This window comes from Geotrypetes seraphini, chromosome 1, assembly GCF_902459505.1.
Source record: "Geotrypetes seraphini chromosome 1, aGeoSer1.1, whole genome shotgun sequence".
Lineage (NCBI taxonomy): Eukaryota > Metazoa > Chordata > Amphibia > Gymnophiona > Dermophiidae > Geotrypetes > Geotrypetes seraphini.
Genome location: NC_047084.1, coordinates 527,246,480 through 527,260,078, shown reverse-complemented (window position 1 = coordinate 527,260,078; position 13,599 = coordinate 527,246,480). Strand labels below are relative to the sequence as shown.

The window sequence follows — 13,599 nt, the reverse complement described above, 5'->3', positions numbered from 1 at the left end:
TTGTAAATAATTTTATAATTTAAACCATTTTTTGTTAAAAGATATCAAAGTGCCGAATTTCCTAGCAATAACTGATTCATATCTGTAATGATGTAAAATTGATTGCCACCAAGAGTGGGATGTGAGAAGTCTGGAGGATTTCCAATTGGATAATATAATTTTTTGTGCTATGTTGATAAGCAGTATTCTACATCATTTACCCCAGTAGATTCCGATCACCTGTTCAGCCTAGCCATCCCTCCATCATCCATGTGATTGTCTTTAAGATACAGTCTAAATATTCATCACCTGGATGTATAGTACAACTCACCCATGTAGGTGTGCCCTTGCTGGAACTTCTCTCTGTGCCTGTCTCATCCATCTGTCATCAGGACAGACAGGTGTAGCATCCCAGCTGGTCTAGATGTCAGTGGCAAAATGGATGCTATTTCCCCTGCTTTATCCAGTTGCTCCTATATTCAAGTATATTCAAGTATATAAATGGATAAAGTGTGTGGGGGAGGGTAAGTAGTCATAATTTTGAGCTAATAGATGGATCAGCCATTTAAATCCAACAGTTTCAATATCTACAGGGGCGGGTCATCAGGGCAATCATTTTCCTGGACAGTGGTGTGGAATACCAGGCCATCTGCTCTTCGGGTGAGTTGTCACTGATGTGGGAGTGGGAGCTACTGGCTTGCAATCTCACTGGAGGAAAAAGGGTTAGATTGAGAGATGGACTTCTCCATTCCTATGACTGTCCTTCTGGCCCCAGCCATTGAAAATATAATATTAAAGCATTGCCCTCTTATGGCAGGCTGACCAGCTTTAGCAGGGAGAGATAAGCACTCAGCACACTGATAGAAAGTATAACAAAAGCTTTATTGTTCATAAATTTTGAGTTTAATAACATTGGCTTACCTGAGCCAAGTCACCAACATTCCAACCAACAATTGCCTCCTCTGGATAGTTTCTCTCTTAGCAGGATCTCTCCTCCTAGGGACTCCTCTCCTAGATAGATCTTAGCTTTGTCAGCAAGCTTGTATAAGCTTCTAACTAAGGAAGCTTTCTCTCTCTCCCTCACTAACTCCTGCTATACTATTTAACCCTCATCTTGGCTGAGCCCCACTCTTCTGACTCAGCAGTCTTTATACATCAGTGTCCCAGAGTGCCTCGGTATTGGGCTGTAGAACTTGGAACACTCTGGGACATGTAGTTCACTCTAGCACCCCCTGCTGCCCAATGGTATAATTGAGTCCATGTTAAGGGAAAACCCCTGACTTTGTTATACCTCTACTGACAGCAGTGCATTTGGAGGACTCCCACTCAGCTTAGTGGAAACAGTGGTGCAGAGCATATACTGAAAGCACGCAATCATTGACAGTTTCTTTCCCAAAGAAGCACACCAAATACTACTGCTACTCAATTGGAAAGAGCAGATTCAGTTGGGCCAATGAGTTGTAAAACATTATCTACTTTTATTTATGCTGTACAAAAGCTTTAACAATGTATATCTTGAATAATTTTGACAGAGATTTTATCAGTTCATATTTAATATTTTCTTGCTTTAATATACAGTAGTTGAAAAATTGAATTATTCATACTGATGAATGAGTAGCTAGATTTAGGGCTCCTTTTACGAATCCGCGTTAGCGGTTTAACGCACATAATAGCGCTCGCTAAACTGCCAACATTGAGTTGGCATTAGGTCTAGCTGTGTAGCACGGGTTTAGCCGTGCTAAAAAGCTACGTGCGCTAAAACTGCTAACGCGACTTCATAAAAGAAGCCCTTAGTAGATATAACTAGCAGTGAATCCAGTAGAAACATAGGTTCTTAACCATTTTTTTAGAAAAATTCTTTATTGATTTTCAAAACTTATAAAAAGTGCAAACAAATATATATTCAGATATATCGAATAAGAGCACTTGTATTCTTACAAACAATGAAACAAATTACCCTATTCCCTCCCCCCCCTTTCCCTCCCTTCCTACCTGGATGTGTGTAGAAATCTAAGAAAATCTAGGAATTAAGGATTCAATCATTCTGCTGTTTGACAAATTCCTCCAAAGGACTCCAAATCTTTTTGAACCTTTTATTATTTCCAGATTGTTCTGCTATCATTCTTTCAAATCTATAATACAGACAAAGGGCCCCTTTTATAAAGCTGCGCTAGCGGTTTTAACGCATGCACCGGATTAGCGCGCACTAGCTGGAAATCTACCGCCTTCAGACCAGTGAGCCTCACATCAATAGTGAGCAAACTAATGGAAACCCTAATCAAACGCCAATTGGACAGGATCATGGACGAGGAGAATCTATAGGATCCCCGCCAACATGGATTTACTAAAGGGAGATCCTGCCAATCCAACCTGATCAGCTTCTTTGACTGGGTGACGAAGAAGCTGGATGCTGGTGAGTCCCTGGACATCGTCTACCTGGATTTCAGCAAAGCATTTGACAGTGTACCACACCATAGGTTGCTGAGCAAGATGAGTTCTTTAGGATTGGGCGACACATTGACCAAATGGGTTGGGAACTGGCTTGGAGGTAGGCTTCAGAGGGTAGTGGTGAATGGCACCCCCTCCAAAATGTCAGATGTGATAAGTGGAGTGCCACAGGGCTCCGTCCTGGCCCGATCTTGTTCAACATCTATATAAGAGACTTGTCAGAAGGACTCCGAGGTAGAATAACATTATTCGCCGATGATGCCAAACTAAGCAATGTAGTGAGCAAAAGCACAACAGACAAAAATTCAGTGGCAGACGATATGATGCATGACCTACTTCTACTGGAGCGCTGGTCTAGGTCCTGGCAACTCAGTTTCAATGCCAAAAAATGCAAAGTCATGCACCTGGGGAGCCGAAATCCATGCAAGGTTTACACCCTAAATGGCGAGATCCTGACAAGAACTGAAGCGGAAAGAGACTTAGGGGTGATTGTCAGGGAAGACATGAAATCTGCAAACCAAGTGGAGCAAGCTTCATCCAAAGCAAGGCAAATCATAGGCTGCATACGCAGGAGTTTCGTCAGCCGCAAACTGGAAGTCATTATGCCACTGTATAGATCCATGGTGAGACCGCACCTGGAGTACTGTGTGCAATTCTGGAGGCCGCATTACCGCAAGGATGTGCTGAGACTGGAATCGGTCCAGAGAATGGCCACCAGGATGGTCTCGGGACTCAAGGAGCTCCCATACGAGGAGCGGTTAGGGAAGTTGCAGCTCTACTCACTCGAGGAACGTAGAGAGAGGGGAGATATGATCGAGACATTCAAGTATCTCACGGGCCGCATCAAGGTGGAAGAGGATATCTTCTTTTTCAAGGGTCCCGCGACAACAAGGGGGCATCCGTGGAAAATCAGGGGCGGGAAACTGCACGGTGACACTAGGAAGTTCTTCTTCACTGAAAGGGTGGTTGACCGCTGGAATAGTCTTCCAATCCAGGTTATTGAGGCCAGCAGCGTGCCAGATTTTAAGGCCAGATGGGATAGACATGTGGGATCTATCCGCAAAGATAAATAGGGAGGGTCATTAGAGTGGGCAGACTTGATGGGCTGTGGCCCTTATCTGCCGTCTATTTCTATGTTCTATGTTCTCCAAAAGAGGCAGTAGCAGCTAGCGCGTGCAGCAATTTAGCGTGCGTTAAGGCCCTACTGCGACTTTGTAAAAGGAGCCCAAAGTGTTTCCCACCAAAAAGAAAAGTTCAACCTATCCCAATTCTTCCAATTTCTAGTTATTAACTGCATGGCCACCCCTGTCATAATAATAAGAAGTCTATTTTTATGTGTATCAATTGGACTCTTATGTTTCAACAATTTCCCAAATAAAACCACGTCATAAGCCAATGGAATGGAGACACCTAATACCCTGTTCATTTTTCCCAAAATTGATTTCCAAAAATTGAGTATCAACGGACAATAGAATAAAAGATGATCCAATGTTCCTATATCAAGATGACAGTGCCAGCATCTTTTCGATTTTAAATTATCCAACTTTTGTAAAAGAACAGGTGTCCAAAAAATTCTATATAACAAAAAATAACAAGTTTGTCTCATAGATGCTGATGCTGTACAGCTCATTCTCCATGTCCAAATCTGTGGCCATTGCCTAGCAGAAATATGTTGCTTTGTTTCTATACTCCAAATGTCTCTTAAACTTGTTTTAGGTTTTTTGCCAAATATTCAGATATTAATTTGTACCACTTAGTAGCCTGATGCCCTTGAAAATCTGTCTGGAAACATAGACCTTGCAAGCTGTACTGATTTTTAAAGTTACGCCAGTCAGGAAACCCCCTTCTGAATGGCCTGCTTCAACTGCAACCATTTATAACCTTGAGACTTTGATATGCCAAATGATTGTTGTAACTATAATAAGTTTACCATTTTCCCATTCAGAATTACATCATTTAGAGTACGAATGCCTGCCTTCAACCAATGTTTCCAGAGGATTTTAGATTTGCCGATTTGTATATTGGAGTTCAACCATAGGGATTGTCAGTTGGTTTGCTATATCAGAATAGGAGTTAAAGCATCTATAAATGTTAAAGTCACCCAAGTTGAACGAAAAATAATATTGTCCTTATATATTTTAGGAAGCTTGATACTCAATATATGGCTGAGATGAAGTGGGGCCATAAGATGACTTTCCAGAATCAACCAATCTGGTAGATTATCCATGAGTTCAGGAAGGATCCAATACATACCCTGATGTAAAATAAAAGCTTTATGATATCTGTAAAAATTTTGAAAATTTACCTCTCCCGCCAATTGAGATTTTTGCAAAGATACTAAGACTATTCTAGAAGTTTTACCAAGCCAAAGGAATTTTGTAAGAATCCCATTTAGTTTTTCATAAAAAGAACTCTGAAAATAAACTGGTAACATACTCATTTGGTAACAAATTCCAAAAAATCTCTTCCTTCTTTCTCTGTATTTGAATATCACTCAGAAGAATATAAAGCTTTCTAATGTTCCAGAAATTGATTTAAAACATCTGGTATGTGGGTATAAATCTTACCCTTTTCATTCTTAATGACTGCAATCTTTCCTCTTGTCTTTTTAGCTTTCAGATAATTAGCCAATAGTCTTCCCACTTTATTCGAGTTTCCGTAATATACCGCTTGCTGACAAAACAAATATTTCCTAGCCAATTATGAGGAAATCTCATTATACTTGTATTTAGCTTTCAACAGGGCATTCAAAGTATGTTGTTCCCATTTTAAAGCCAATTGTGATTCTTTTTTTTTAGTTCAATATTTTTTATTGAGTTTTTTGAAAAAATATAAGAAACAGTTGATTCTAAAGCAGAAATAATTTGTTCTAAATTAGAAAATTCTAATCTAAGTAATTTCCTAGTATGCGCAGAATATGAAATAATCTACCCTCTTAGAGTTGCCTTGAAAGCATCCCATATAATTTCCAAAGAGATCTCCTCCGAGGTATTGAATTGAAAATACTCATTCATTTTTATTTGAATTTCCTCAAAAAAGTTTGAATCAGCAAGCAGTGTATTAGCGAACCTCCAAACAGGTCTGTTAGAATCTTCTTCAGTGAACTGATAATCAGTCCAAATTCCAGCATGTTCTGACAAAATGATAGGATCTATGCTGGCTTTTGTAATCTGTTGAATTAGATGATCTGAAACAAAGAAATAATCAATTCTTGAAAATGATTTATGAACTTGGGAACAAAACGTAAATTCTCGAGCATTAATATGAAAAATTTGCCATATATCTTTTAATCCACAATTATGCACAAAATTATCTAAACCTAATGATTTTATTTGTCTACTTGGTTGTTTATCCATTATTGAATCAATTACAGCATTGAAGTCTCCAGCTACAATTAAATTAGATGTAGCAAGCAAAAGAATTACTTGTTGGAGCTTTTTAAAGAATTCCGCCTGATTTGTATTTGGTGCATAAATGTTAAAAAGCGTCAGGGTATCATTTCCTGAAGTCATATTAACATGGAACCATCTACCCATTGGATCAGCCTGAAAGTTATCAAATTTAGCAGAAATATTCTTATTAATCAGGATTGCCACCCCTGCCTTTTTCCCCATTGCTAGAGCAAAAAAACAATGTTTTATCCACCTTCCTTCTAATTTGGCAGCCTCTGTAGCTGACAAATGGGTTTCTTGTATAAAATATATGTCTGACAGTTGTGTCTTCAGAAAGTTAAGAATCTTTTTCTTCTTGATGGGATGATTGAGTCCATTAATGTTCAAGGAATAGAAATTTAAAGCCATTTTATTTCATTAATACGTGCTAAAGAATGGACCCCTAATTTCCTTTTGGCCAAATATAAAAATAGTATTTTCATACACACCCAGGACCCTAATCTAAAATTCCCCTTACTCCCTCCCCTAATCCATCCCTGCATATAGCACGAAAGCTTGTGTACAAATATATAGACCGGTAACTACTGTCTTCCCCCAAGCACCCTAAATTAATCCCCAAATTAACCCTCCACATTCAAGAAATATTAATAAAGCATATTTAATCCCCATAAAAACTTATGATTCAATATATTTTAAAAGTAAGTTATTACCTCATATAGGTATTCAGTTTAACATTATACATTAAACATTATAACCATATCTTTATCCTGAGCTACCTTACTCCATAATAACAAATAATTCATTTAGATTGTCTAATAATTTAAACAAACCCCCAGACCTAAAGCCACTAGGAATCTCTACCAGAAGAATTATCTATTAATATTACTAGGACTATAACCAAATATACTATATAATACATAGTAAATTAATTAAGAACTGCAGTATTCCTTCAATTAATTAATAAAACAATTATTTAATCCATTAAGAAAATATATTTATTCATAAGCAATAACCAGATGGAAATTGTAAAAATCAATAAACCAATAGGAAGGGCTCCCAAATTCATTACCCTATTAATCATGTAATATTAATAATAATTAATTAAAAAAAGAAGAATGACCAAACTCAATAAAGGAAAAATCAGAATCACTGCAAAATAAACTCATCATTCTACTCAAATAGAAATATAGGAGTAACTTAGAAAGAATATATAGCCTTCAAACAAACTGTCTTTGGAAGGAGGGACTCAGTCCTAGAAGTATTAATCTTTCTTCAAGCCGCTGTATCTTTCAGGATGTAGAAGATGATTTACTCATTTCAGGGAACTGATGTCAATCTAAATTCTTCTTTTCCTCTGTCATTTTGCATCCATTGTGCCAGATAAGTCTCTAATTTGTAATCAACCTTATACTTCATCTATTCAATTTCTAATGGGATTCCCATCAACACTTGGGTCGCATTCCAGTTTTTTTCCTCCTCATAAATAAATGTTAGATGCCAGATGTTAGAGGAAATCTTTCAGTACAGGCAGCATTTCTTCTGAAGATGGTTTGTACTGCTGAGATTTTGCCCAGTACTTTTAAAGCCAGTATGTAAGTCCAAGGAGTGCAATCAGGGCTCAGGGACATACATCCATGTCAGGTAAAGAATAAAACCAAACTGGGAGCTCAGTCTTGATAATCTGAAATGTCACTAGAATAGAACTGAATTCTAATAAATTCAAAACCCATTCCTTGTCCAGAACTTTATATAATGTCCATAAGAAAAGCGAAGTTAAAATCATTCCTTGTCACTCTCCTATGTCATTGGATCTAAGTGCTGGTTAATGTATTCCTGCAGTTTGATCCTCTGCAAACAGTTCATTTGCCTCTTTATATAGACACATATTTTTAGACTTATGCTTGCATGTTGCTACACAAATAATGTATAAGCTCCTGAAACACTGAGAATCTGCAACAGCCATCTGTAAAGAGATCACTGCTCTCCTGGTTCACGCAATCTACTCTTTCCCCACCAATAACACTGGAACATTTTGGCTCTATTCACCGCCACTGCAACAGCATTGTCTCTGATGCCCACACAGCAGAATAGCTCCCATCCCAAACAAATTGAAAGCTCACCTGCTTTGCCAACTCCATTTCCATGGAAACACCATTCAGAATATGTGAGCTGAAGCTGAAAGGACAGGCAATCCTAGGAGACTGACATATGCAGTTCACTGTTGTTATAACAGCAAAAGCACCTTTAAGTTCCACCCCTTTCACTTACTCTTCTGTAATCCATTGGCTCTCCGAAAACCTATTACAAGTTTACCAACAACTCTTTCATTAGAAAAAAATAAAACTAAGTTCCAAGAAATTAAAACAAATAATTTGTCCAGACTTTTGTATGATCTTCCATTAAAAATTCAAATTAAACAAAAAGATTTATCACTTTTGAAAAATAAATCCAGCTGATTAATATACTCTTGCAGCTTAGTTGGATCCTCATAGCGACTGGTTTTATTATTGTAAGTGATCTTCATAACAACTGGATACAAAAGCCCATACATAGTCCCTAACTGCCGTAGCTGAGGTCGGAGAAGCAAAACTGCTTTCTCAAGCCAGCAGTAACTTTAGCAAAATCCGGCAGAAGATGGATTTTTGTTTCCTCCATTTCAACTACTTCATTTGTTTTGCAGTAGATAAAATGTCCATAGCCTGTTGAAAACGTAGTACTCTGAATATCAAGGGCCTGGGATCATTTTGACTGTAAGAAGCCCTTGATAGAATGCGGTGTGCTCTTTCAATTTCTAATGGATATTTCAAATTGAGGGAGAGCAGTTTTGGTAAGAAATCTTCAAGAAAAGAAATGGCATTTGTGCCCTTTACCCCTTCTGGGAGCCCTATTACTCTAATGTTGTTTCTCCTACTTCTGTTGTTAACATCCTCCAATTCCTTAGTTAGCCGTGCCACAGCTTTATAATCAGTTTGAATTTTATTCAAACTGCCTTCCACCTCAGAAAGCTGGTGTCCTGGCATCACATACCTTTAACTGCTGTGAGAAAATGTGAACTTCTTTTTTTAGTGTCTTTAGTTCAGTTTTATTATCTTGAAGCATATCTCTGATAGATTTCAGCTCCAATAATACTTGTTCAAACATTTCTGAAGTGTCTTTAGGAAGTGTCACTTTAGATGGGTTTGGTGGGTCTGGTTTAGCCCGTTTAGCTGAGGCCCCTGCAGCAAATGCTGTTGGACTGTCTTCGTGAAACCATATCTGCTGTAGAAGATTTCACAAATCAAAATTTTTGAGAGCAAATTTGACCTCTTGTGCTGACAAATTAGCTGAGTAGTGCTGCTGAGGGAAGAGCTGTAGAATCACCCATCCATCTTGTATTGCAGTCAAGCCACACCCCTGGTTCTTAACCTTTTTTGATTCTGCCTCCTTTAACTGTTCAACGAAACCCTCACATCCCCTTTCAAAATCACGTGTCTACTAGTGACTGTTGACAGCTTTATATGTCACTTTTAGCCACTAACTCCAGGATTTTATATATGGTGCTGAGAAAGCAGTTGCAATTTTATATATTCAAGCTAAAATATGTTTAATTCCATTTCACAATAGTGATAGTAACCTTGACAGCATGTATTCTCAGAAAACTGATATAGCAAAATGATAAGGGGAAGAACATGAGAGACCAGCCTAAAGTACAGAAGCACATTTAAACAATTTAACTGCTGGTTTTTTTTACAAAGAGAGTTGATTATTACTTAACTGTTTACTCTGTGAAAATATCTTTCAGGTCAAAAAATATACAAGTTAAACACCTCCTTCTCTATGATGTCAGCATACCTGAAGATTATGTGCGTACATCATTCTTTAAAGTACTTCTTTTTTGACATCTCAAGCATATGAAGCACACAAAATGCAATTCAACTGAAAGTGGAAAAGCATCATACAACCAATGGGAGGAGCAGATTCGGTTGAGCCATCTCAAGCTCTGATGATCTTTGAACAAACACATTTAGGAACAGCACTGTAAAGGAAAATAACCTCTGGAAACAAAACCTTCCTGAGCCCTACACAATAGCACCTACTCATTCTCCTACCCATGACACTACCACCCTCCCATCAAAACCAGGTGCCAAGCCTACATGATTCAGTTAACCCTAAAACCACCTCTTCTTTGGATCCCACAGTAAAGAAAACAACAGAAAAAAGACCTGGTACTGCAACGTTATCAAAAGGGTCAGGCATAGAAAACATGGCTGAACAACAACGAAACAGACCAGTCATCCCACCAATGAGGCCAGGTTTCAGAGTATGCTATATCTGTGGCAGAGAGTTTGGATCCAAATCTATTGGCATTCATGAACCGAAGTGCCTGGAGAAGTGGCATATGGAGAATGAAAAATTACCAAAGCATTTAAGAAGGGCAGAGCCCCAGAAGCCTCAGAGCATAACTGGTAGTGGTGCATACAGTGTTCAAGATGAAAATGAGGCAGCCTGGAAGAGTTCCCAAGCACAGCTCATACCATGTGACAATTGCGGTCGCACTTTTCTTCCAGACCGTCTTACTATACATCAAAGAAGCTGTAAACCAAAGGCTGGTGGTGCAGGAACTTCTGGTTCCACTGCTCTTAAATATAGTAAAAATATCTCAGAGAATCCACCTTCTTCCAGAAGTCTTTCTAAAACCAACCTGCCAGGGCCACCTAAGAGTAGAACCCTAATTTGCTACATTTGTGGAAAAGAGTTTGGTACTGCAAGCCTCCCTATCCATGAACCAAAATGCCTTCAAAAATGGAAAGCTGAAAATGACAGTCTTCCCAAAGAACTCCGTAGACCAGTTCCTCAGAAGCCTACAAGTGGAGTTAACAAAGAGGAGCAAAATGAAGCTGCATTGCAGAGCTTTAAGGGTCAGCTGGCACCATGTCCAAATTGTGGGCGAACCTTTGCACCTGACCGCCTCATAGTCCACCAGAGGAGTTGCAAAGTGAATATGGGAGGCTCAAACATCAAGACCGTATCTCTTGGAAATGAGCCTAATATGAAAAAGCAATCTAGTAAAACCACCTCTTCTACATCTGACAAGGTAAATTATATATAACATACAGAAGGAACATCAACCCTTCTTTGTAGACAAATGGAAAATGACATCAATATTTTACACTTTAATAGGTTCTTAAAATTTCACTCAAAGGGCCTGATTCTGAAAATGGCATCCTAATTGTAGGTGGCAATAGGCGTCCTACTGCTATCTAATGGACTAATCAAGATGCTCATTTTTTAAAAAATTTGATGGGGCAAATGACGCCAACAATGTAGGCATTGTTCACGCATGTACAGAGATATCTAAGCACACCTACATATGCTTAAGGTCGGTGTAGGCATGGTTTATACCGGAAGTGGCCCTAGGTGTCTGTAGGCGTGCCTAGGCTCTTCTCATAGGCACAAGCCTTAAATGTAGGACTGTAAAATTCTGGCCTACATTTAAGGCATCTGTCAAAGAAAATAGACGTGATTCTGGATGTGGTGCCTACCGGTGATTGACACGCACTAGACGCCCATTTTGCAGGCGCCTAATGCAGCAGGCACCGTTTCCAGAATCAGGCCCAAAGTGTCTATCTGATGAGAGTTTGTTTAAGGCAGCTATGTACTTTCACCATCCACAGCCATCACCAGTCATGAACACTGCAAATGTAATCTTTCTGTATTTTCCTTGGAGGTATGAAAAATATAATATAACTTTATTTTCATAGTAGCTAAGATTATTAAATTCCCTTTATGATTTGAAAACCAATTTAACCTGATAGAAAAGTAGTTTATGTTTATAGCAGGGCATAGTTTACTAGACAGACACTAAGGGGCCCTTTTTCTAAAGAGTGGTAAGTTTTACATGTATTGTGCAAAACTTGCAAAATCTGTGCGGTAAATACAGTGGGCATGTCCAGCATCTGTCCTGCATTTACCACACAGATGTTCCAGTGCTATATGCCACTGCAGGCTGTGGGCTCATTTCCAAATACAACACCCACACACCACACACATACACTTGGCACTTCAAAATCCCTCATGCACTTTCTGTACTTCAGATCCCCCTTGATACCCTCCTGACACCTCCAATCCCCCACAACACAGCCCCCATCCTTCCAATCCCACTCTCCCAAGTCAGACTCCTCACATTCTCAATCTGCACCCCTTGAGACAAATCCTAGCTTGATTCAATTGTCCCCTCCAAAACCTGCATCCAAATAGAAGCCCCTCCTAATCAGAGCTCCTGCCACTTCCCCTAATGTCTCCCAGGACCTTTTTCTTGACATTAGCAGTGGTGGTCCAGTGGTCACAGGCAGGAGTAATGTTTCTCTGCCCTCACTGAGACTGTGCTGGGATGCAAAATGGGACCAATTACCCTCCCCAATGATAGTCTTCAGTACTACTACTAGATGATGTCCATAAGGATGGATTCACCTTAGTGGTAGTACTTTTCAGGTCCTATCCCAAGATCGGCACTTGGGGTCCAGTAGTCCCAGGCAGGAACGATGCCTCTCTATTCTCATCCATCTGTATTGGTAGACTTATGCCACAACCATTAGGTGGCATCCAAATGGAAGAAAACTACTGCTAGAAGTCATTGATGCTATTTTGGATCCCAGACTACTTCCAAGCAGGAATGGAGAGGCATCACTCCTGTCTGGGACCACTAGACCACCATTGCTAACACTGAAGTAGGTCTCAGGAGGGCTTAGGGGAATGCAAAGGGATGCTGGAGGAGGGGTTGATGAAATGTCAAGAAATGACCGGGGGATTACAGGTGCTGGAGTAAGGGGGCATTCAAAAAATGTTTGGAGGGATAAACTGGGAGGATCAGAAGTGAAGGGTAGAGTATCTCTGAGGCATCTAAGGGATTGCCATAGTACAGCTGTACTTACCACACCCTACACTCCTCCCCAGTCACGCCCACTCCCGTGTTACGCAGATAACTTGGGTTTTCTGCCATGCTGGCTTCTTTTGTTTAACGCAGTACACATTAGTGTCGGTCCATACTAATCTTTACTGCATGGTAAAACCCATGTTAACAGCTTAATGCAGTTTTATAGAAAGGCTCCTAAAATAGGAAAATTTATCAAAGTGGGGCAGAATATCATCAGCAAATGATCAATACTAACTTTCTTTCATGTAAAATGGCAGCTGTAATTGAAAAGACATTTTTCAAACAATTTGCCTTCATATAGGAAGCAGAGAATTGCAATTGCTATAAGTCCCTTAGATTTGTGGAAATTGTAATCAACAGCCAAATTATAAATGACACTGAGACTCATTTTCAAAAAAGATAGATGTCCAAAAGATAGCATAACAAAAAGCAAAAAGAAGACTCAATATTTCACAGTGAAAGCAATCAAAGCGATGAGAACAAAAAAACTGTGGATGTGGATGTTCAAAATGATGATTTGTTAGTCATTCTTCACAATAAAAACATATAAATACAAAAATAAGTACAAGTTTATAGTCAAAACATTTAAGTGGGCATTTTCAAAACTGACTTTTTAGATGTCTTTCTGGTCGTTTTGTCTCCAGCACATCTAAATCTTAAGGGGATATGTTACAGGTGTGTTTTGGGTGGGATTAGGGCAGGCATAGCACTAGGATATTTTACATCAATAAACATTTTACAAAACGTCCAGGACACAATTTAGGCATTTTGGGCTAGACCTTTTTTCAAAAAGAACAAGGGACAAAAAGGTACAAAAACTGACAAGATGGCCACTGGAGGGATGAAGATATGGTACCTACACACTTC

The 13,599-nt window shown here is 39.1% G+C and overlaps 1 protein-coding gene across 4 annotated transcripts in view; it reads left to right on the top strand.

Moving 5' to 3' along the window:
- The window catches only part of LOC117352544 (zinc finger protein 474-like), an 81,175-nt gene that overhangs the window by 17,910 nt on the left and 49,666 nt on the right, over positions 1-13,599 (top strand). For all 4 annotated transcript variants that reach the window (XM_033929022.1, XM_033929021.1, XM_033929019.1 and 1 more), the window contains exon 3: positions 9,601-10,893. In XM_033929022.1, the coding sequence (XP_033784913.1) occupies positions 9,910-10,893 (984 nt within the window). In that variant the 5' untranslated portion in view covers positions 9,601-9,909. The remainder of the gene's footprint in view (positions 1-9,600; positions 10,894-13,599) is intronic.